This window comes from Bidens hawaiensis, unplaced genomic scaffold (assembly GCF_021521415.1).
Source record: "Bidens hawaiensis isolate Kalapana, Puna unplaced genomic scaffold, B.hawaiensis_p1.1 tig00000458_1, whole genome shotgun sequence".
Classification (NCBI taxonomy): Eukaryota; Viridiplantae; Streptophyta; class Magnoliopsida; order Asterales; family Asteraceae; genus Bidens; species Bidens hawaiensis.
In genome coordinates this window covers 4,374,516-4,399,647 of record NW_027491030.1, presented here as the reverse complement: position 1 = coordinate 4,399,647, position 25,132 = coordinate 4,374,516, and the positions used below count along the sequence as shown (strand labels likewise).

Below are 25,132 nucleotides of genomic sequence, written 5' to 3'. Positions count from 1 at the left end.
TTTATGTATTAGATAATTTGTTGTTATTTTATCGTTATTTTTTACATATTATTATTACACAACGATGTTATTAGTATTTAAAAAACATAATGATGAGTTGAAAGACACAATGACGAAAAAACACAATGACAAAAAAATACACAATGATAAGGGAAAAGACACAATGACGAAAAAAGACACAATGATAAACGAAAAGACACAATGGTGTGCGAAAAGACACAATGGTGTGCGAAAAGACACAATGACGAAAAAAGACACAATGGTGTGCGAAAAGACACAATGATAAACGAAAAGACAAGATGGTGTGAAAAAAGACACAATGATAAACGAAAAGATACAATGGTGTGCGAAAAGACACAATGATAAGCGAAAAGACAAAATGGTGTGAAAAAAAACACAATGACGAATAAAGACACAATGATAAACGAAAAGACAAAATGGTGTGAAAAAAAACACAATGACGAATAAAGACACAATGATAAGCGAAAAGACAAAATAGTGTGAAAAAAGACACAATGATAAACGAAAAGACATAATGGTGTGCGAAAAGACACAATGACGAAAAAAGACACAATGGTGTGCAAAAGACACAATAGTGTGCGAAAAGACACAATGACGAAAAAAGACACAATGATAAGCGAAAAGACACAATGGTGTGCGAAAAGACACAGTGATGAAAAAAGACACAATGATAAGCGAAAAGACACAATAATGTGCGAAAAGACACAATGGTGTGCGAAAAGACACAATGACGAAAAAAGACACAATGGTGTGCGAAAATACACAATGATAAGCGAAAAGACACAATGGTGTGCGAAAAGACACAATGACGTAATTTTTGTTTTAAATTTTATATAACAAAATCATACTCATATTAAAGATAAAAAACGCTTGTTATTATGATGATTTTTTTTTAAAAAATATCATACGAAAAAGTTATAGACGTTCTAAAATGATGGGGGTATTAACATGTGCCTTGCATGTGGAGAGAGAAAATGTGTACAATTACCTTCATACCCTTTTCCTTTTAGTCCATACTTGACACATGTCAATTATTTATGGCTTCTCACACTTCTCATTTTTATAACCATTTGTAGAATAATTTGATCCAACCTATGATATCAACGTTAAGTCATCATCATCATCATCATCATCATCATCGTACTCAGTATATCCCACCAATAGCAAATGATATCAACATTAAGTAAACACATTATATTATAACTATTTATTAATTTATTTTTATAATTAACTTTAAACGTATTTTTTTTCTAACTTCTAGAATATAATCATATATAAAATTTCAAGTATATAGTTACAACACATTTATTTATATAATAGTAAAAGTGGGAGCATTGTATTTTCAAATTTGTTTTTCATGCTTGTATTGTTGTACCCTCTTTGTTATGATGTTTTTTTATTTTTTTGGTCTTATACTTTTGGTAACATTTTTCAGTTTATAAATATGTCACATTTTTTAGTTTTAAACCTTAACATTTTTCACTTTTAACTTTGGTCTCATATACTTTTCATCTTTTACAATTTTTTGTTAACATTTCGGTCTAAATTTAACGAGTTAACACGTTGCAACGCGTGTGTGTTTCATCGTTTTTATGCCAATTTTTGCCGTTTAAGGGTCCCGTCACAACACGCAGATGTTAAGTTGACTTGGTTATTTTTTTTCTATATATTATGCTTCGGTCTAATTTTACGACGCAAATGAGCGTGTGTGCTGCAACTTTTTTTACGTCTACTTTTTTGTTCGGTTTTCTTAATGGTTAATGAAAGTTACTCGCTGATGGTGATGGTGATGGTGATGGGAAGGTGACCGAATGCAGTGGTGGTAATGGTGGCAACTTCATGCTTTCGAGTTGAGTGGATATGTAAATACATGGTTTTACACCCCGCCGTAACATGGGTGGTGTTAATACTAGTTATTATCTATGTTTTGATTTGTGTCTCTTTTAGAATATAATTGCATGTAATAATGTATAGGTCATTTAAACACATACGAACATGTCTTTAAACTTTTGTTTTAAAATTTTCCTTCTTATTGAGCTTTTACCATTACACCTTGGCCTAAATTTTGTTATTTCATGTCTAAGACACTCGTCCACGATTCAACATTATAAGGTTTGTTCTTTATCCGATTTAACGCTTAAGCGCAACACAAAGTATGTTGTAGGTCAAATCAACACATGGTAGAGGTGTACAAATCAGGTTTTTCTAACTTGGAACCGGGTGAAAAACCGGGTATTGACAATACCTGGGTAGGTTGGGTATAGGCATTGTCTCTAAAAACTATACGCTATGCACTGACTTCAGGTTGGATATAGAACCGAATATTCTAAAACCAGGTATTTTAATACCATATTTCTGAATATTGGAAAAAAAACCCTATATTCGGGTTTTCTAGGATAGATCGAATTTTCAAGGGGCCACACCTTTTGAAGGTATTCTTCAGGTATTTTTCAAGTAATTACGGGTATATATTGGGTATTTTAAAAACTCGGTTCCCATTTTCCAGGTATTACCGGGTACAAATCGGGTCCGGTTTCGTGTACGGGTTTTGGCACCGATATACATACCCTATCCGTTTCATACGACCTACGAGTAAGATTGGATTCGGGTAGTAAAAACGCTCGTGTAAAAAAAGCAGTTCCTGGTTTAATTTTGGAGTCCGGTTCAAGTGCTGAGTTTTTCTTCACAGTCAATACTCAATAGTGAGACCGTGAACAAAAGCTAGGGCCAAATCATATAACACAATCATCCTCAAACCCATTCGGTATAACGTAAACCCCTAACCAGCCACACCAAGCAACAACAACAACAACACACAGATTCATATTCATTTCATCATCAATGGCGGCTCGAAACACACTCCTCAAGTACTTACGCGTGAACGTAACACCGGTTTATCCATCCGGTCAAAACCCTAGGCTAATCGGCGGAGGACTAATTAACCTCTTCCGGCGTCATTTCTCCGAGGAGGTTCGTGGATCGTTTCTAGATAAGTCGGAAGTCACTGATCGAGTGGTTAATTGTGTTAAAAATTTCCAGAAAGTTGATCCGTCTAAGGTAAATATATATAGTAATTGACTAATTTCAAATGGATGTTTGTGTATTGGAGAAATATGAAAATTAGGGTTTATAAGTTTATTATTGATATTTGTGAGGGATTATTGGATTAGGATAGTGGTGTATTTGAGAGTTTATGAATGCATGTTCTTAGCCCTAGATTTAGGTGTTAACTAGCCAAGATCGAGCTAGAGCTCGATTCGTTATGACTTGCGAGAGCTCGAGCTCGGCTCGTTTTGAGCTCCTATTTTAGAGCTCGAGATATGCTCGTGAGTTGTTTTTTCAAACTCAAGCTCGCCTCGTGTTTTATTTAATTAGTTTAGATACGTTGTTAGTTATTGTTATATATATATATATATATATTTAACTTAAATGAGCCACGGCTCGGCTCTTCAGTGTGAAATTAGTAAATAGAAGTTTAAAAGAGGTGAAACTTAGGGGTGTAAACGAGCCAAACTGAACCTGAGCTCGGTGTTATGTTGTGTTCTCCGATCCATCATGGGTCGGGTCCGGTTTAGACGAATAGACAAAATTAGGAGATTAAGCTGTTTGAGTTTTGGCCAAGCCCAAAAGCTCTAATCAGGCCCAGTTTAGTTAAAGGGTTAAACCCTAATTGTCTAGTCTATATATTCCCTCCTGTACTTGTAAGTTGGTATCACTCAATAATAAGAAAACCCTAGTTATCGACAGTGGACGTAGGTCATACACCGTGACCGAACCACTTAAATCTTTGTGTCTCTTTCGTTTATTCTTTCGGTTTTACTATTGTATTCGTGTTTGTGTGTGACTCCGAACCTAACAATTGGCATCAGAGCCTGGTTCTCGATTATACACACAGTTCCGCCGCCGCTGCTCCGCTGCCGCTGCTACAGTACCGCCGCCGCCGCTACAGTACCGCGCCGCCGCTACAGTACGCCGCCGCTGCTACAGTTCCGCCGCCGCTGATTAGGGTTCCGCAGCTGCTGGTTCGTTTTTTCTGATCAGTTTCCAGTCCTTTTATTCCTTGGGTAGTTTGGTTGTTTGCTGTAATCAAAACTCAGTTTGGATAATGGCTGAGGACGGAAAGATCAAGATTGAGAAGTTTGATGGTCAGGATTTTGGATGGTGGAAAATGCAAATTGAGGATTTGCTATGTCAGAAAGACTTAATGGAAGCACTAGAAGAGAGGAAACTGGAAAGTATGAAAGATGATGAGTGGAAGGTACTTGACAGAAAAGCCATAGCTGTTATTTGACTCTCACTAGCTAAGAATGTGGCATTCAATATTGTAAATGAAACTACCACGTATGGTCTTATGAAAGCCTTGTCAAATATGTATGAAAAGCCTTCTGCATCAAACAAGGTATTTCTGATTAGACAGCTAGTTAACACCAGAATGAAGGAAGGGGCATCTGTTACCTCTCATGTTAATGACTTCAACACTATTATTTCTCTTTTGTCTTCTGTTGATATCAAGTTTGATGATGAAGTCAAGCGTTACTCTTGTTATCCTCGTTACCCGAAAGTTGGTCAGGGACTGTTACTGCAGTTAGTAGTTCTTCTGGGAATACTAAGCTTACTTTTGAAGGAGTCCGGGATTTGATTTTAGGGGAGGACATAAGAAGAAGGAATTCTGGTGAGACATCTAGTTCTATATTGAGCACCGAAGGGAGAGGTAGGAGAAGAGAGAAAGGTAATGGCAGGGGTAGGTCAAAGTCTAGAAGAAGAAGTCAGTCAAAGCCCAGAAAAGACATTGAGTGTTGGAATTGCAAAGAAATGGGGCATTTCAGAAACCAATGCCCTAACCCCTCAATTTCAAAAGAAAAGAAAGAATCTAAGAAGGAAGTTAATCTGGCCACCGGTTCAGATGATTCAGAAGGTTCAGAAGAGACTCTTATCTGCTGTGTTGAAGAATCAACAGATTCATGGATTATGGATTTTGGTGCATCTTTTCATGCCACTTATAGCACGAAGAAGATGAAGAATCTCCGAACAGGTAATTTTGGTAAAGTTCGTTTGGCTAATAATCATGCTGTTGATATCACGGGGATGGGGGATATTGAACTAAAAACTTCATTGGGCACCTCATGGACTCTAAAGGATGTTCGGGTCGTTCCTAGCCTTAGAAGAAAGCTAATTTCTGTTGGGCAGTTAGATGACCAAGGATATGATGTTATGTTTGGTGGGGGTAAATGGAAAGTTGTGAAAGGGAATCTTGTGATCGCCAGAGGTAAAAAGATAGGCACTTTATACATGGTTGAAATTCCAGCTGATGGGGTAAATGCAGTGACCAGTGGACCGAGTCAGTCTAGTTTGTGGCACCAACGACTCGGCCACATGAGTGAAAAAGGGATGAAAATGCTCGTTGCTAGAGGAAAAATTCCAGAACTGAAGAAGGTTGAATCTGAATTTTGTGAACCATGTGTTTTCGGTAAAAAGAAGAAAGTATCTTTTGTGAAGACCGGAAAACAACCGAAAGCTCAGAAATTGGAGCTTATTCACTCTGATGTCTATGGATCAACTTCAGTCTCTTCTTTGGGAGGATCGCACTATTATGTCACCTTCATTGATGATTCGACACGCAAGGTATGGGTTTACTTTCTTAAAAATAAATCTGATGTTTTTGATACTTTTAAGAAATGGAAAACTGCTGTTGAATTGGAAACTGATTTGAAGGTGAAATGCTTGAAGTCGGATAACGGTGGTGAATACGTTAGCAAAGAATTCCGTGATTATTGTGAAGAGTACGGTATTCGGATGATCTTTACAGTCCCTGGCACTCCTCAACAAAATGGAGTGGCAGAACGAATGAACAGGACGTTAAATGAAAGGGCAAGAAGTATGAGACTTAATGCCGGGCTTCCAAAGACGTTCTGGGCAGATGCAGTTAACACTGCAGCTTATTTAATTAACTGGGGATTGTCAGTACCGTTGGGTTTCAAGACACCAGAAGAAGAGTGGGAAGGTAAAGCTGCAGATTATAAGCATTTGAAAGTCTTTGGGTGTAGCGCTTATGATCTAGTGAAAAATGACAAGCTTGATGCTAAAGCTAAAAAATATGTTTTCATTGGATATGGGTCAAACGAAATGGGCTACAGGCTTTGGGATTTAGAAAGCAGAAAAGTAGTCAGAAGCAAGCATGCAACTTTTAATGAGGCTGAGTTATACAAAGATAGAAACACTTCAAAATCAAGGGTTCAGAAAGAGCAAGTTGAATATTAAATTGATGCTCAGAAAAAGACAGTTGAGTCAGCTACCGAACCTGAGACAGAAACTGAAGAAACCACAGTTCCTGAATTTGAAGATGATGATATTGGTGGAAATGAAGAGTCAGAGGGAGTCTCTGACAGTGGGAGTTCAGAGTCTGAGGATGAACAGTCTCCACAAGAACCTGACCTGCCTCAGCACTGGGTTAGGAGGTCCACCAGAGTTTCTAAACAGCCGGTACGTTACAAACCTTCAGTTAATTATCTCCTTTTAACTGAAAATGGTGAGCCAGAGAGTTATTATGAAGCACTTAAGTTGAAAGATTCGCTCCAGTGGGAGCATGCTATGAAGGAGGAGATGAACTCTTTGAGTAAAAACCAGACATGGGTTTTAACCAAGTTTCCACCAGATAAAAGAGTTCTACAGAATAAATGGGTCTATAGAGTCAAGGAAGAACATGATGGGTCTAAACGATACAAAGCTCGTTTAGTGGTCAAGGGTTTCCAGCAAAAGAAGGGAATTGATTATAATGAAATATTCTCTCCAGTTGTGAAGATGACCACCATCAGATTGATCTTAAGTATTGTTGCTGCAGAAAATTTACATCTAGAGCAATTAGATGTTAAGACAGCATTTTTACATGGTGATCTTGACGAGGAGATCTATATGGCACAACCTGAGGGATTTCAGGTTGCCGGGAAAGAAAAATGGGTCTGCAAATTGAAGAAAAGCTTGTATGGTCTGAAGCAGGCACCTAGGCAATGGTACCTAAAGTTTGATGATTTTATGGTGAGAACTGGGTACAAGAAATGCGAGGCCGACCATTGCTGCTACTTAAAGAAGTTTAAAGGCTCATATATCATTCTACTTCTTTATGTAGATGATATGTTAATTGCAGGATCTGATATGAAGGAGATTCGCAAGTTGAAGAAACAGTTGTCTGATGAATTTGAGATGAAAGATCTTGGTCCAGCCAAACAGATTTTGGGGATGAGTATATCCAGAAAGAAAGATGGCTCCATAACACTATCCCAAGAGAAATACATAGGGAAAGTGTTAGAAAGATTCAGGATGAATGATGAGAAGACTAAACCGAGAAACACACCTTTGGGAAGTCATTTCAAACTTACCAAAGACCAGTCTCCCAGAACAGAGGAAGAAAGATCAGAGATGGCTAAAGTTCCGTATGGATCTGCTGTTGGCAGTCTCATGTACGCCATGGTTTGTACACGGCCAGACATTGCTCATGCTGTCGGGGTAGTTAGTCGTTTTATGTCGGATCCGGGAAAGGAACATTGGGAAGCGGTGAAATGGTTACTCAGATACTTAAAGGGTACTTCCAGTTTGGGGTTATGTTTTAAGGGGAATGATACAATTCTCAGGGGTTATTCAGATGCTGATCTGGGTGGATGTAAGAAGACGTTTAAAAGCACTACTGGTTATGTTTTCACAGTTGGGGGAACAACAGTATGTTGGATGTCCAGACTTCAGAAAAGTGTTGCTTTATCAACCACTGAGGCAGAATATATGGCAGCAGCCGAAGCAAGTAAAGAATTAGTATGGTTGAGAACTTTTCTTGAAGAGTTGGGAAAGAAACAGGCAGAGTTCTTCTTATATTGTGACAATGAGAGTGCAGTGAAACTTGCGAAGAATCCAGTCTATCATTCGAAGACTAAGCACATCGGGAGGAGATATCACTTTGTCAGAGATTTGATCAGTGATGGTGTTTTCAGTTTGAAAAATATCTCAGGTGCTAAGAATCCAGCAGATATGTTCACCAAGCCGGTGATACTGGATAAGCTGAAGCTGTGCAGAGCTTCAGCAGGCCTTCAGGAATAATGTTGAGAAGGCAAAGGGTAACTAGGAGGTGCAAAACCAGATGGGTTTTATTTTACATGTACAAGGCAATTGCAGGTGAAGACATTTTACGTCTCCAAATGGGAGCAGGTTGAAATGTTTGACGCATCCAAGTGGTGGTTTAGAGAAGATGTCTCGAAGCCCAAGTGGGAGATTGTTATGTTGTGGTCTCCGATCCATCATGGGTCGGGTCCGGTTTAGACGAATAGACAGAATTAGGAGATTAAGCTGTTTGAGTTTTGGCCAAGCCCAAAAGCTCTAATCAGGCCCAGTTTAGTTAAAGGGTTAAACCCTAATTGTCTAGTCTATATATTCCCTCCTGTACTTGTAAGTTGGTATCACTCAATAATAAGAAAACCCTAGTTATCGACAGTGGACATAGGTCATACACCGTGACCGAACCACTTAAATCCTTGTGTCTCTTTCGTTTATTCTTTCGGTTTTACTATTGTATTCGTGTTTGTGTGTGACTCCGAACCTAACACTCGGCTCGTTTTGACTTACGAGAGCTTGAGCTTGGCTCATGAGTTGTTTTTTCAAGCACGAGCTCGGGTCGGCTTGTGCATTATTTGTTTAGTTTTTATATGTTTTTAATTCTGATTATATATTTTTGAGAAAAATCTTAAACGGGCCTAAGCTCAGCTCGAGCTCGCGTGGTATCTTAAACGAGCCAGAGTTATACTCGAGCTTGGCTGTGCAATGTGAAATTAATACATAGAAGTCCAAAAAGGTAAAACTTAAAAATACACAAGGGTCGAGCTCAAGCTCGATAACGCACGAGCTTTATTTGAGGCTCGGGCTCGAAAAGCTCGGCCTGTTTTGAGCTTTTTATCGATCTTAGCTCGAGTAGTTCGCGAGCTGCTCGACTTGCTTGCACCTCTGGTTTTCGACTGAATGAATGCTTCTTAATTTTGAGAAATTCCTAATTAGGGTTTTTAACTTTCTATTTTTTATGAATTGGAATTAGTTTTAGAATGAAAAGCATGTAAGAAATGAAGTGGATCAGCCAGCTATGCGGTCTTTCACTTTAGATAAGATTCTTAGAAAGCATTAATTTATGAATATGGTTTATAAAGGTGTTAATATAGTTAGTTATTACTTTAATATAAAGATTCTAGCTTATACAAACATTAATGAAAAGTGAAAAATGATGTTTAAAATTTATATGTAACATGAAATATACATTCTCTGTTTTAGCTAGCTAAAGTGACTTGTAACCATAATGTGTTTTTCTACAATCATTAGCGCCTATAGTCAGCTAAAAATTCATCCTTTTTTGGGTATTTATAAGGGCCATGCGTGTGTGTATGTTTTGTGTTTATCTATTATCTATATTTGTTCCTATTGTAGTTCACTTGGTTGTTTTGCTTTGGCTGTTTTAGTGCTTTTCATTTTTCTTGGGTTGTTTTACAGTTACAATTGTATGGTATTTAGTAGATTTTGTATGATCTATGCTTTGCATGTATCTCAAAAACCTTATTTTCAATTTTTATTACACAGTCTTTTAAAGAGTGTGCACTTCAAGTAATCGAAAAGGCGAGTTTGACTTTATTCTATACATGTTACAAGTAGATACGTATTGGTTAGCATGGTCAATACTCAAATCAGTTTGCACATTCAATACTCAATTTAGTTTGCACAATCAGTTTCAAAAACTTAAAGCTTTACATAAGTGTACATAGAAGCATATCAACTATGCAAAAGAAAATGAAAACACTGATTCTTATCAACCTTCTAATCTCAACATTTGGCGGATCGTTTGCCCAGATTAAACCCACGGATATACTATTCACATACTAATATAAAAGGTTTGATAATGCATTTATGTGTACTCTTATGTATTGTGCTAATAACTAGTTTGAGTATAGATTAAGCTAACCGATGCATATCTATTTGTAATATAAAGTCAGAATTGCGTTTTCGGTTACTTGAAGAAATGCACACTCTTTCTAAAGAATTCTGTATTGAGAAGTGATATTAAAAATCAAGGATTTTAGAATAACGTGCAAAGCACAAGTTACACAAAATAAATCTAAAAGGTATGCAATTTCAACTAAACAAGGACCTCAAGAAATGAACAAAACACTCATACAACCAAAACAGAAAAAAGCCAAGTGAAATCAAACATGGACATGCGTAAAGAATAGGAAATCACACAACAAACACACACATATGACTTCTATATACACCGAAAAAAGGATTAATTTTCAGATTGTGCTGGCACAACATTATCGTTATGTCGTCTCATAATTTGGTCACATAGAGAGTAACACGTGTCACAGTATCAATTCAACATTCTACAAGTTAAAACGTATGGTAATTTAGTAATTTGTAAATTCAACGCTCCACTGCTTTAATTTCTAACATCTTTGTTAAGCTTACGTGTAAGATACACGAGTCAGCTCACTACACCTCGTAGGTCCCGGCGTCCCGCTAGTGATACCATTTATGACAACCAAACCCAAAATTGTAGACTGACCTAATGACATCTACATCAACTTAAAAAGTTAAATCACTGGTTGTAAATTGATAGTAGGCTAGTAGCCCATTACTAAGGACTTATAAACTACCTGACCCTTTTTGCACCAAAATTCCCTTTTTGCCCGACCCGTTATCCAGGCTGCCTAACCTGCCCATTTTGGCACCCAATTTTTGTTATGATATTTTATTATGTTATTTGAAAATATATCCCTCATATCATGCAGGTCACACCTACTGCACACTTCCAAAACGATCTCGGGTTAGACAGTTTAGATACAGTTGAAATCGTGATGGCTCTTGAAGAAGAGTTCGGTTTTGAGATTCCAGACAATGAAGCCGACAAAATTAGCTGCATTGAGCATGCCGTTGATCTCATTGCGTCTCATCCTCAGGCAAAATAAGCAGTATGGCGTCAACTATTTTGCTCTCTTAATTTAAAAAAATGCAAAGTGTTTGCATCATGAGACTATTTCCTCTTAAATATTTCTATTTTTTTCTTGTTATTCGGTACTCAAAAAGTCTAAACTTGCATACCGTTTATGAGCTTTTAATGTGTTGCTTCATGTTTTGCATAATTCCTGGTATTTGGAAATTACTCGTGTATTACTCGAAGTGATTAGTTTGCTGATGGTTTTTGCTTAAATAAGTATTCATTTTATTGGCGTTGTGGTGTAAAGTCTAATATTCTATTCGTGCTTTCGGTAGCTTTAGCAGCAGATTATTAATTATTGGTTACTTTCGACTAGGGCAGCAGCTCCCTCTTGCACAACTCCCCCGAACAGCCCAGATCTGATTCACTTTCAGAACCTCTTTGTCGATTCCTAACCTTAATAGCTTATTCAAAAAGTTTTATAGAGTAAGACCGTTACTAAGAAGGAAAACCCCGACAACAAGCCCAAGCCCTTCTCCTCAAAGAGCACTAGTTGCCTTTCAAATTCTAAAAAATCCAAAAGGTGTTCTCCAACTTCTTATATGCTTTGATTTGATTCAAAAGAAGTTCGCTTTCTCTGCTCTTCAAAAAACAAAAATATCGCTTTAATTCATCATTGGACTGGTTTTCAGTTCAAGAGTCTCCTATTGTGTTGATGCCCCTATCTTCAAAGGCAGAAGAAAAACATCATATTTGAATGATTTAGAAATGAATATCAGAAAAATAACGGATGGAAGGCCAGGTTTCTCTCTTTTGGTGGTAAGCTCACTCTCTTAAAATCAGTCCTTTCCCCTATTCCTATACATACCTTGGCAGTGTGGTCTCCCCTTAAGACCGGGATTTCTAAGATGAAAAGTGTTATGGCTAATTGATTATGGGATTCCAATGGTGAGCACAGGCACCACTGGATTGCTTGGGACAGCATTTGTCAATCCATGAAGGAGGGTGGGTTGGTAATTAGACAGGAAATTTGCATGCCAAACTTGCGGGGGCTTATGTTGTTAGTCAGTTTATCTGGGGCAAGTTTATGAGATCTAAATAGGGTCATCCATTGGATGTGGTGTCTAAGCCTATTTCTTTCTGATTTAAGCTCTCATGTTTGGAGGAATGTTTTCCCTCATGTTAGTACCATTCTGGGCAACTCTCATTGGGTGGTAGGTGCTGGTAACATCAGCTTGAGCATGGCTAACCGGGGTGCTGGTGCTTTTTCTGTGCAGAATGTGGATCTTAATACTCCTTTTAGAGAAGTTATTCAATCTGCTGATTTTTCTACCTTAGTTCTGCCTAGCTTATCCACAGAGGCTCAATCTATTTTGTAAGATATCTCTCTAGATTCTGACGTCCCAGATAGACTAGTTTGGCATCATTCCCCTTCAGGTCTTTTCTCCTCTGCTTCCTATTGGCATTTTCCCAGAATTCCTGGCCAGAAAAGTCCTTGGTGGTCTCTATTATGGAACCAGTGGCTTCCTCGGTTGATTCTCTTCTTTTGGAGATTCCCTAAGTGAGCGATAGATTGTGAGTGAGCTTTCGGGGAGTAGAGAGCGAGCGTAGAATACCAGTGGAAAAATTCTTTCTTTTTTCAATTTTTTGAAAGGGAAGAGACGCTTCTCGCAAGCAGCAACCATCTATATAGCGAGAGAGATCCCTTGTCTTTGTCGCCTACCTATGTATAGAATAGCACGATAGAGGCCCTAATCTATAGCAAGAGTCTAACCGCCTGCATTGATGGACTGAAGCAGGAATGAGAATAACCTAGTCTCCTTATGATTATGAAGTAAAGCAATGGAAGAGAGGAAACAGGCATAACCGGGAACCATCTACGGCTTGAACACTCCTTTTTGCCTTTCAATCTCGACCTACGCTTGGAGGGAATAGTGGCTTTCTTGTAGTAAATGAATCAGAACATATAGGTAGCAACTATCTCGAAATGGATAAGTAAGCTCCCCCATTTTTTCATGAGTATGGGTGAAAGGCCCGCTTTCACCTACGACTTTCTCTGATGAGAAAGAGGTAGTGATTCTAGGACTAGAGGGAAGTTCAAGTCGACCAATGTGATAGGCGAAGAACTAACTTCTCCGGTGTCCGTCAAAGGATTCGTAGGGGATGACCTGTAATGAATCTGGCTGTTCGGGTTAAAGGGAAGGGTCTCGTCGAAATCATCGGCTTTCTGCCCAACGCCACGGCCGTGGCCCTATTATTTAAGAATATTTACGGATGTATAAGTCCAGCATAGGCTGAGTCTAATTCACCATCCCGGGATTGAGTTTTGACCATAAAATCTACTATCATGCTTGGATGGAAGGAGCATTCAAGACTCTCGAGGTTGGACGGAGGCGCCTCTTCTCAGTCGGGAGTGAGTTGTGAATTCTGGTGATAAGGCTTGTGATGTTCGACCTAAGATATTCGGAATCAAGATCCGGATAGAATTGTTGGCTTTCTCAAGAGCTTTCTCAGCCGCTCCTAATTCCTATCTCGGTAGCTTCATCTTCTTCGGGAGCTAAGAATGCTTCTGCTGCCGAACCGGGAGGGACAAAGAGGCTTACTTGCCTTATTTAAAAAATGGAAAACACGTCTTTCTGGTGGGGGTACAGCCAAATCAAGATCCTTCTATAGTTGTGGACCGAGGAAGATTCGAGGGACTACGCGCTTTCATTCCCTTACAGCTACCTTACAAGCCCTTCCACTGCCCTCACTCCCAATCGCCCCACTATCTGCTAGTCTGGTTCGACTCGAACTTCTGTCATGTCAAGCTTCCTGACCTGCTTTGTACCAGCCGGTATTTTGTGTACTTCGGGGCGAGCTCGCTCTAACGTCGTGCCGGGTCACAACGAATGGAACTTTTATAAGGCATACACAATTGGACAAGCTGCTTACCGTGGCCACCTACGGCCTTCCCTTAAGGCCGTCGTCATGTTAGAACTCTCAAACGGTTGTCAAGGATGGCTGTAATTCAGGAAGCGCTTGTAACGTGAGTGAAGCGGATTGAATACACACTTGTCGGGTGAACTATCGAAAAAGACCCCCCAAATCGGCCTTGAAGAAAGGAACCTCACGTCAAAAGGGTTTGGCTGATGCACTGCGTCCCAGCGATCGTTGGCTAACACTAGATTCCAGAAATGGCTTTGTTTTGTCATTCTGGTGTTGTCGAGGCAGAAGGCACACTTGGATTGGAACTGATGCTGGAGGTGAATCCGCTAATGTGTCAGGTGAGGTCATACCACCAAAACGGCATACTTGAAACGACAACCCGCTGAAACCGCACTAAAGCTTTGAAAGAGACGTTCCCTTATCCTTAAAGTAAAGACGGTTACCACGTCTTTCATTAAGGGAAGGCGCTGACTAGCCCTGCTCAATAAGGATGTAGGGTCTCCTGAGCGCTTCATTGAGCATTTTGATTTCCTATCCCGTCCTTACGCTACGCTATCCATAACCATAAGGTTGACCTATAGCCCTCTTTTCTCTCTCTTTGTCCACGCGAAGATTCCCCTTGGTCATGTAATAGAAGAAAAATGGGAAGACCTCCCAGTTGGACCCAGACTGCGATGGTAGTGAATGTGGCCTCAGCTCCCACAAATGCAGGCTCCCAAAGCCTTAGACTGAGATAGTACCACAAAGCAGGGGTTAACATAAATGACTCTATAGAAGTCCTCTCCCGCTTGAAAGCTAAATAAGGAGGTGCCCCAAATCCCTGCATTCCATTCTTGGCAGAGGTTCCTTCCATCTAATCCCTTGAAGTACTTCGCCCACCTTCGAAGAGTTAAATAAATGATCATTCAAAGCAGACTAAAGGCATAGGGCAAAGGAGCGAAAGCCATTGCGCTAACGAAGTTTTCTTGCTAGGGCTAGCGCCTTTAGTGTTCCCGACCGCCTGCCTTTCGGCCTTAGCGTTCCAAACAACCAGTAGTGTGACCGATCTGTGTACAAAACAACCGATGACGCTAGCGACGACTCGTGGGGCACCCTAACGCCGAACAAAAAGGACTGGTGCTATAACGACGAGTGGTGTGGTCCTAACAACCTACTATGGTAACGACAACTCGTAGTGGTCCTAACTACTAGCAACAACCACTACGGCAAGCGCCACAACGACGATAACGCTAGACCTTAATATAGGCTTGCGAAGCAACCGCAACTCGTTGTAGGTCCTCCCCTTACATTACAGTCGAGTAGCTTTCACTCCTTCGCTTGCAACGTGCGGTTGGTTTACCTAACGCATGGCTTCCCCAACGCCAATAGTCGCATGAGTTCTCCTAGATTATAACCCATCCCTTGAAACAAACCGCATGATGCATTCCGGAGTTGCCGTAGTTCTGTTACCGCCTTGTCGTCTTGGATTGGGAAGGATACGACAGGCTCATTTCAAGGACACTCAATTTCAGGCTTTCGAAGCTCTGACGCTTTCTGTCGCATTTGTTCTATCTTTTGTTTACCTATCATTTTCACTTTCTTTAACCGTACTTAGGCAGCTCTTCGTTCGTTCGGCAGAGGTGTAGAGCTATCTACTCGGTCGCGACTGGCTCTGCTACGCTAGGTTCTCCCTATGGCGCTACGCATCGTTCCCTTCGGTCGAGCGAATCCCCTTGTTCTGGTCCGAGAATCCCTATGTCTGAGGTCGAGCAGCTACGCTCTCGTTGGTCGAGGTTCGATCCTCGTATGTCGCCACTCTCGTCACTGGGCGTTCTCACTTTTGCCTTGTTATCTCAGGACACTCTGCCAGGTTGTTCCTTGTTGACCGGCCTTGTGATTCTCGTTATAGAATGTAGTGCCCAACAGTTTAAAGGAACGGGTGAAGTCTCGGGATCCGCTCTAGTCGAGTAAGAGATTTCCCCTGTATAGTAGTCTCCGTATTAGTCTATGGGCTAAGGCGCAATTGCCTTCTTAGAGCCAGTAACTTCGTACTGAAAATTGGAGAAAAAAGAGTGACAGAGGCATCTTCCATTCATCTCGATTTTGGTTTTTCTGCATCATATTTTGATCTCCCTTTTCTTCGATCCGGAATTCCCAAGAAATCCTTGACTCCTCGAATACAATGGGATTTCACACCTGGCGAATCTTTCACTCTACCTCCTCTTATTAAGACTATAGAATGTTCCTGCGAATTATGACCTTCGCCCGGAATGTGAGCAAATATATCATGTCGATTGCTCAACCGTACTTTGGCTATCTTACGTGGAGCTGAATTAGGTTTTTTCGGTGTTCTCGTTGGTACATGCGGGCATACTCCTTGCTTCTGGGGACATTGATCCGAAGCTCGAGTACGGTCCGTGCGCCGTTTTTCTTCTCTACCATGACGAATCAATTGATTTAATGTAGGCATCGCACTCTTGACTTTTGTCCTTCCCCCCGATTTTTGCCCTATCACTAGTGGTTACTCCCGATCCGAAGCACCCCTTTTCCATTCATAGAGAGATCCAATCGTCAAAATCAATAAAAAGGCCATCATGGACCAAGATCCAAAGGGATCAATCTTGTTGGAAGGTACTGCCCAAGGAAAGGAAAAGGTGACTTCCAGATCAGGGATAATAAATAAAATCGGAACAAGATAAAATCGTATATCAAAACGACTTCTGGCATCACCGAAAGGTTCGAAACCACATTCGTAGGCCGACAATTTTTCTGGATAGGTCGAACTATTGGAAGCAAATGGAAAAGGAACACCGAGTGGGATCAAAGAAACTAGCGGACTGATCACTAAATAGATACAAATAGGTGCAAATTCTGACATCACCACAGCCCACTTTGTTTTCTCGCTCCTAGCTTGCGGAGCGGCATACAGAAAAAAAGATAGGATTTGAATCGATGACTTAAGCCCTTGCGCTATTCCCCCTGATCGCATCGTAGATAGCAGTCAGAGTCAGTACGCTTTCTATTCTCTTTATATTATATATGAAAATAGATAAGAAAGGAGGGCTGCCGAGGCCGGAACTTTTCCGAGAGGTTCCTTTCGATACTCTGCGCACAGAAGCGATATCGAACATCACTTATTGTCATTTCTCACATCACTTATTGTCATTTCTCAATTGATGATACTTCATTTAGCTACTTAATAAGATAAGAAGATCCAAAAAAAGATCAAATAACGGAAGGCGGAAGGTCGATTAGGAAAGGAGCTTTTCAAATCAAAGAATTCGTTTATTGCAAAGCCTTCTTTCAGATAAGTTGTTTATAAAAAAACTCCTTAACTCATTAACTCAAGATCGGTAAAGGCCTTACTCTATTCCTTGTCAGGAATAGCGGCCTTAGAGCTTTTACTACTATCGACTATCTAACTCTCGGGAAATCGGGGGTTTTGTCGGGGAATCGGTGTCGTGGTGGTGCTACGAGATGGCGATTTATCGTATAGAAGAATGGGTCCGCGGACCTTTTGATTGACCATAGATGCGAACCGACCGACCGCTACCTAAGAGAAGATAAGTAGTTCTTCTATCATTCAAGGGCAAGGGGAGAACAGGTAGCGGCTTGCCTAGATCTCGTATTTCCCACGTAGTCCGTCGAAAAAACAAACGATTCTCCTCTCAAAGTAATAGAGAGATCCTTTTCTTTTTCCGGTATGTAGCTCCGCGAACAAGGAGCGCATCATCAGAGCAGGGCGAAAATGAACATAGGATCATGGCCCTTTTCTTCTTTCTTTTGCTGCTGATCTCACATCGAGAGCAGCCCTTTCGTGTTCAGGATGATCGGATGAGAGATCTTCCTCCGACTCCGATAAATCGGTCAAGCGGGAGGCTACCCTCGACTTACCTCTCTCTAGAAAAACCCCCTCCCCAGAGGAGAGCATAAGCTCCAGGATGAGTATGTCCTGGATTACCGGATTCATTCTCGTCCTGATCCACCACGAAATTTTTTTCGAAAGAAAAATGATAGGAGAGGGCTCATAATGATCTTTGAGAAGATCACAAGGTGCTGAACAGGATAGGGGGTCTGTAGGTTTTTGTGAAAGGGATGCTCTTCTCATGTTATTGCTGAAAAGAAAAAGCGAATTCCTCTATTTGATGTCGATTCACCCACACTTCCATTCCTTGTAGAGGGGGGCTAACTGCTTGCTGGCTGGGAGCTGTATGAGCGGTAACGTCCACGTACGGCTCCGTGAGAAGGACGGTGGACAGAAATGGCCTTGTTGTACCTCACTCTCGTCTTCAATGGGGTCTGCTCTTTCTTTTTTGGGAGAGTATGCCAATATGATCTTAATGAGGTACGGGGCTTTGTAGAATTCAGGATCGACATGCCCCAGGTTTGAAGAATTCGATAGCCAGAGTTAGGCTTTTGTATGACGGATTTCTTGATAGTAGGATCAATGATCTTTAGTTTCATTCAGGATCGACATGCCCCAGGTTTGAAGAATTCGATGACAGGCCTTCGCTGCAAAAGATCCCGGAATTGGTCGATTCGGAATCGGCTGGATTGGATAAAGGGTTGTTTCGTCGATAGCATTATCTGATGTGGGATGCGTAGTAGCTGTTGTCACGGTAGGGGTCCCTAAGGCGAGAATTGTCCTAAAGTAGCCATAGCGTTGATTGCTTTCCTTGTTCTATTGTATGGGCGAATTATCTTAACGAAAGCTTTCTTTTTGGCCCTCGTGTGAGGGTTGTAATAACTTGTGTCTATCCGCTGTTAAATGACTTCACTTAATAGAGTCCTAAGGGCAGTCTCTTTGAGAAGGGGCCGTATTAGTTTTTATTAGCTGTCCCAGGGAAAAGAGTAAGTATTGGCTGTTGGCATGTCCGAGCTAAGATCGGTTGAGGCGGGTAAGGTTGCCTAGCTTACTTGGTAAAGGACTCCTTTCTTTAGTTTAGCGGTCATGGATCGATTCTAGGTGGTTCACTTGTATACCCCTATTCTCAGAGTTCACGTTCTGATACCAGCTTCTGACTCCTTGCCTTTGTATACCTCGCACGAGGCTAGGGTCACTTAGTCGATGCCAACCTCTTTTACCGATGCCTGACGCTTGATGCTCGCTGTTCCCTACTTCGGGTTAGGTACCACAGCTCAAAACAAAGAAGCTAGAAGGAACAAGTTCATGCAAAGCTGATTCTCGAACAAGAAGAGCATATTCTGTAAGAACAATAGGAGATTTGCCTCCTACTAGACCTGGTATACCTTGATTAGATAGACTCTTTTCTGTGTCAAAGAGAAAGAGCGGGTTCTCGTTCATAGATGGGAGTGGTGAGGCGGGTCCCGTCCACCGGACTACTTTACTTCAGTCAACAAGAGTACAGGAACTGGTTTCACAAAAGGGGTCTAGAACTACATAGGTCTGATACCTTCTTCCCTTGCCCGGCCTAGCGGGGCTATCAGGTACTCTGGACCCTCAACCATTCTCCCAACCCTCTAGGGTTTCCCTCTAAGTACAGCTAAGTAACTAAACCCTCTTTTGCTTTTTTACTCTTCCTTGCAGAAGTGAGTCTATTTTGATTCCGTAGCCCCATAGATTGTCCCACAATCTCTTCCAAGCCGATGAGAGATCACTTTTTCCCTCCTCGTTGATCGGAACCCATGCCAAATGTCCAAGGAGTCTCTCCCATGACCGGTGAGCTATCCAACCCACGCAGAACCAGCCCTTCATCGGTTTCGGGTCTTTAGAGCGGATTCCTGAAGAATAACAAGCAAGAATATGGTACAGGAGAAAGCGCGAAGTGGATCGTTCCACTTTGTAACCCAAGTAGTGGGTTCGTTTCTCTATGGCTACGGACTGCTTCGAATGGATTAGGAAAGATCAGCTCTTCGCTCTTCTTCAAGGAGTGATGGAGCAAAACAAAAGCGAATCAATGAAATGAGAAGCCCGTGCTTCCTTACTCCGACATGGCATGGAATAGAGGTTCCACCTAAGACATGAATTTCATTTCACTCCACCGCAAACCTTGTCAATTGTTCTGTTCTCATAAAAATGGCTTGAACAGTCTTTCGCTAACCTATTGGTAACCTCATGCTGGGAGTGCCCTTTCTTGCTTGTCAGCCGTTGTGCTACCACTCCTATGATTTTTGGTAAGCCAGAGCAAGACTTGGCGGCACACTTTCTTTCCCCTTGCGGAGAGAATATACAAGTGACACCCTCGCTACCAAGTCCTTGAACCAGTACTGTTTTACGAGAACGATCTTTCTCCTTGCTTCGGGGCCTTTCCCTCCCGTTAGCTTAGCTTGGCTTTAGTTAGAAAAATGTCATGTGACTCCTAGTATTTCTTGTTTGTTGTGATTTGGTCAAGTAACAAGAAGTGTCAGCAATCTGTATAGTGCTCTTTCTAGTACTTTGACTTGGCTACATAGCGGTTATCTTTCTCACTATGGCGCTTTCTCCTCTTTCTGTTTTATTAGAATTCCCTATACTACATCATAGTCAGGACTGCTCTGGAACAGAGCAAGTAGAAAGAAAAGGAATCTGCAGATGCACGAATGGAATATGCACCTGGAATTGGTATTGGTCTAAAGAGCCGGAAAGGAAGAAGCAACGGACTGAGCGACGAAGCGACGGGATTAAGCGCTTCTCCTAGCTTGCTCTTAAGTCTTATACATTCATGAAGCAATCTGAATTATATGCTCCTCTCCCCTTGCTTTATTACACCGATAACTGCAGATGGAGCGAAGGACATCGATTATCTATTTAGACGAACGAAGAATAAGATAAAGGCAGCTAATTCACCTGCATCTGTTGGAGGAAGGAATGGACAGATACATACATACTTTTTATCCTTTCTCCCATAAAGCTTCCTTTCCTGAATCTTAGCTCTTATCTTTCTGATTTATTCTGACTACTATCACTTTATAAACCGGGCCTGGAGAATTAAACCTTAACGTATCAGGGTAGTACGCCTGGAACAAGAAGGTTCGTCGTACAATTTCGGCGATTACAAAAATAAAGGAGTATATCCCTCTCCCTTAGTGTCTTTCCACTTCCGTCGTTCAGGAACAAACACTTCGCCTAATTCTTTGAATCCCGGCCCACTTTTTCCCCACTAACTAATTACGTTACGACCACTGAACAAACTTGGTTGACGAACATAGTTTATGCGCCGCTAATGTAGCGGCTTGCCGAGCATTTGACAAACTCACATCATCCATTTCAAAAGGGATTTGTCCTGTGGACACAGGAGCAATCCAACCCGTAGGATTTCCTTTTCCTCTTCCCATTCTGACTTCTGTAGGTTTCCCGGTAATAGGGAAATCTGCGAGAACTCTTACCCATATCTTACCATTTATTCGGAATTGTCCGCTCATAGTACGATGGAATTGCCCAAATCTAGCTCGACGCGCTGCTTCAATAGCTCGATAAGAAAGACGACCAGCTCTACAACTTTTAGTGCCGTATCTTCCAAAACCAAGTCGTGTACCGTCCGGTTTGCAACCCCTACTACATCTGCCTTTACGCTATTTACTAGATTTCGTACGTTTCGGATATAGCACGTCCCCTTTCTTTTTTACTATATGAAATCCACACTTTGACACCTGAGATTCCGTAACGAGTAGATACTTCCGCATGAGCATAATCTATTTTCTGGTTAAATACATTACTAGATGTTTTTCCATAATTTTCGCATTCAGTTCTAGCTATTTCTGCACCTTCTAATCGACCTGAACAACATATACGGATCCCCTCCGCCCCTTTTTTCATTACTAATCGAATATCCTTCACTATTTGACTAAAAATGGAGCGAAACGATCTTGTTTTGTTCCTCAGTTGAAAAGAGATATCTTGAGCAATCGGGGAAGCACTTTGATAAACAGATTTGATCTTGACCGACTCAATTAAGGTATTAGTCTTTGTTCTATTAGACAACAAAGATCGCATTTTTTTCACTTCGTTCAAATAAAAGTTGTACCCGTACGGAATTCTTCTGTTTCTCAGTATGATCTCTATCATCATCTCTATTCCCTTTATCAAGTCTCCTATCCCACCTAGGTCTATGAATTTCTCTATCAATTCCATTACCTTATCCTTAGCCATGAGGTTCCAACATTTTTTCCTGAATTTTCGTAGGAGTTGTTCCCGGGCATACTAAAAAAAAGGTTATTATACACCCCAACCCCGTCCCTTGGAAAGAAAAAGGTAGCACCGAAGAAAGGAAAGAGCAAGATGGTGGTTTTTGTTGTTCCCGCGAAGCGAGGATGATTCGACCAGCGAATGAAGTGGGTCAACTTTTTGTCTTCGGCCAAAAACTTTTTATCGCAGGTCGAGCTTTCGACAAAAAAAGCGAAACGTATTCTCTTATCTAAGCTTCTTCCCTGTGCATGAGCTCCCCCCATGGTAGATGGTTCAACCACGCCCGGTTCCACGAAATGATTGAGAACTACGACGGGTCGAAATGCATTTGGTTCTTTGTCTTCAATAAGTATTGCATGACCGAATAATTCAAGGAAGGGCGCACCGCAGGGAGGGTCCTTTTAAGTGGATGACTCGTCGGGCTGTCGGGGGACTTCTTTGACTTCTTTGAGAAAAAGAACTTGAATAACTTCGTTTTTCTGAAGGAGTCGTCATTTAGGAGGGCTATGTCATTTACAAGCCCGGCGTATTTCGGATGCTTGAAGGCCCCGCTGACCCGAAGTGATTTAGAAGATCCTTCTTTGTCGATGGTGATCGGTCATGGTATCCATAACGTTGCTTCTTTTTCGGCCAAATCCTGATTTCGTTTTGCTTCTCCCTGTCGTCGAGCCTGATCGACTCGACTCTTTTCCCTGCCCCCCGGCCTCTCACTTCGTTTCGTTCTTCTTCTGTACCGTCGCTTGAATGAAGACACCCGATCGGCCCGACTTTACCAAATGCCCACCACTGGCCCTTCCCCTTTCCGAGTTTGGCTTTTTCGCGTCGTTTCTGTCGTCGTGGTCGACGGGGAAGAAAGAAATGAATGAATGTTCTTTTGGGAAAATGTAGAATAATACACCTACCGAGACGAAAGCCAAAGGTGAGTCTAGTAGGTGGACGTATCGAACCGTAATAAGATCTAAGATTGACATCTTGATACACTAATTTACCATAATAATAAATAGAGTCAATGCGGACTCCGCCGTGGGAAGAGCCGCTTCTTTCTTGCTTGATAGGGGGGCTTCCATTCACCAGCGCAGACTAAAAGTGCTCTCCGAACCGTGCTGGATAGTCACCCATCACACGGCTCTCAAACCCAACCTGTGGTGGATCCCGGGTGACAAAGTAAAAGCCTTTGATCCTTTGCCCCATACTTTGAGATGCTCCTCCCCGCCGATCAAGCAGCGACGCTGCTCTTAGCTTTAAGCCGCTATCGTTCGGTTCGGATAAGTCAAGTCCCTTCGGTCAGTTCGCTCAGGTGATCCTCCCTTATCTTCCCTAACGTTCAGAGTTCTGGTTTGAGAAATGAGCACCGGGCGAGCGCCCTGAATGAATAACAAATTGACAGCAGAGGTAATTGCAGATTCTTATTCGAACGAGTTGAAGCTAACAACATGTCGATTACACACCGGGGGTTGGTAAGAACTGAGGGACAATGCCCCTCTAACCTAAGTGGGCCTACCTGGGAAGCAACTGGTACTTGAGCGGGCGGGGGGGGGGGGGTTGGTTTCGTGCAAGGCTTTGCAGCAGGAAGAGGCAGTTGTCATTTGAAAGAAAACGCTTTTTGTTTGTATAAGGTTCCAAACCTTCGCACCCTGATGAAACCTTTCTTTTCTATCTTATATTAGTAAAGCCTAAACGTCCTTATTGAAGCCTAGCTAACGAGAAATCAAAGCGATAACGCACCGATTAGAATCGAAATAGAAGAGAAGGCCTTTCTTTCTCAAAGTAAACTTTCTCCCTTCCCTTCTTGCTTTAGAAAGATTGCAGCTAGCGTGCTGGACTAATATAATAGAAAGTCAAGGCTCTTCTCCTGTTCTACGAATAACTCTCTTTACTGAGCGAGACTCCGTCTATATCCCTACTAGTGGTTATTCTTTCCAGGCCATTTCTTTGACAGCTTAAACTAGACCCCCACTTTCGATTAGATAGGTTTCGGTCTTAATCAAGATAGGTCAAGGGCGCGTTGGAATGGTCGGTAGCTACTTAGTCTCATCCGAGAGTCTAATCTCCTTGTACTGCTTTTTTTCTTTTTCAAAGAAAAAAGGTCAGTTTAGGCTCCTTCCCTTCCACCGCATAGCTGCGGTAGCAGGTACTACGAGCCCTCTGTCCCACGCGGCTCGCGTGGTTCACCGGTTCCACCGAAAACTCTCGTTTGTTGAAGCGGAGCATAGTGCGCTTTAGGCGCCGAGCGAGAAAGGTCTCTTCTTTCGTTTCGGTTTATTCACTGATCTGAAACTTAGCACTTGTTTTCTTATTGATTCTAGGGGCGGCGACGTTCTTGAATGAAGTCTATCCAAACCGAATTAGCACTTCTCAGATCAGGCGAGGCCTCTCCAGCGGAGCTGGGCGCCGGGGCCCTGGCTGCACTAGCGATTGGCACATAGGGGAGTGGTTGCCCGGCTTTCTCGGCCTGGTATCCTGCACCTCGCGTTCATGATATCTACATCCAACTGTGTCCCGGAGACACGGTCGAAGCACGCCCGCCCAGTGTGCTTCTTTCACGACATGCTCTGGTCCCGGGTGTCTTCCAGTGGTCTTCTAGCGTTAGAAGAAGTCGTGTCCGTCCCGGACATCTGCAACGCCCTTCCCGCTTTACAACCTAAAGGTCTTGGATCACCCCGGGAACCGACCGAAAACCCGAACCGCTTAGTAAGAATTAGGGATAAAGAAAAACCGTTTCAACATCAAAAACAACAAAAACTAGAGCAAACATATAATAGCGGATCCTAAATTGTAACCAAGCATCGCCTATTGGTTCTATACCTGATTCATAACTAGAAAGTTTCTCCGGTCCTTTGCTAATCGGAGCTAAAAATCCCGAAATGAAAAATACCAAAATAGGAATAAGACTTGATATTATCAGAAATGCCCAAAAAATATCATATTCGTAAAACAGAAACATAGATGCACTCCTATAAACGTGGAAAATATACCGGATTAGTCAATTCAACTTGAAATTTTGAAATCGTTCATAACTGTTTAGTTAAAGTAAGAATTGCTTTCCTTTTGGTCCAACCATCTAGTTTCCTTTTGCGGGGCGTGGTTCCTTTCAAGATTCATCGATTAGAATCCTATTTTTAGTACAT

At 41.7% G+C, this 25,132-nt stretch overlaps 1 protein-coding gene and 1 pseudogene across 1 annotated transcript; both read left to right on the top strand.

Annotated features, from left to right (window-relative positions):
• The first annotated feature begins 2,781 nt into the window (after window positions 1–2,781).
• On the top strand, window positions 2,782–11,232 carry LOC143627220 (acyl carrier protein 2, mitochondrial-like). Its single transcript, XM_077097097.1, has 2 exons — window positions 2,782–3,078; window positions 10,827–11,232. Exons 1-2 carry the CDS (start codon window positions 2,863–2,865, stop codon window positions 11,001–11,003), a joined length of 393 nt encoding a protein of 130 aa, XP_076953212.1. The 5' UTR covers window positions 2,782–2,862; the 3' UTR covers window positions 11,004–11,232.
• A 6,070-nt stretch (window positions 11,233–17,302) lies between these two features.
• On the top strand, window positions 17,303–18,219 carry LOC143627208 (putative mitochondrial protein AtMg00530 pseudogene; annotated as a pseudogene).
• The last annotated feature ends 6,913 nt before the right edge of the window (window positions 18,220–25,132 follow it).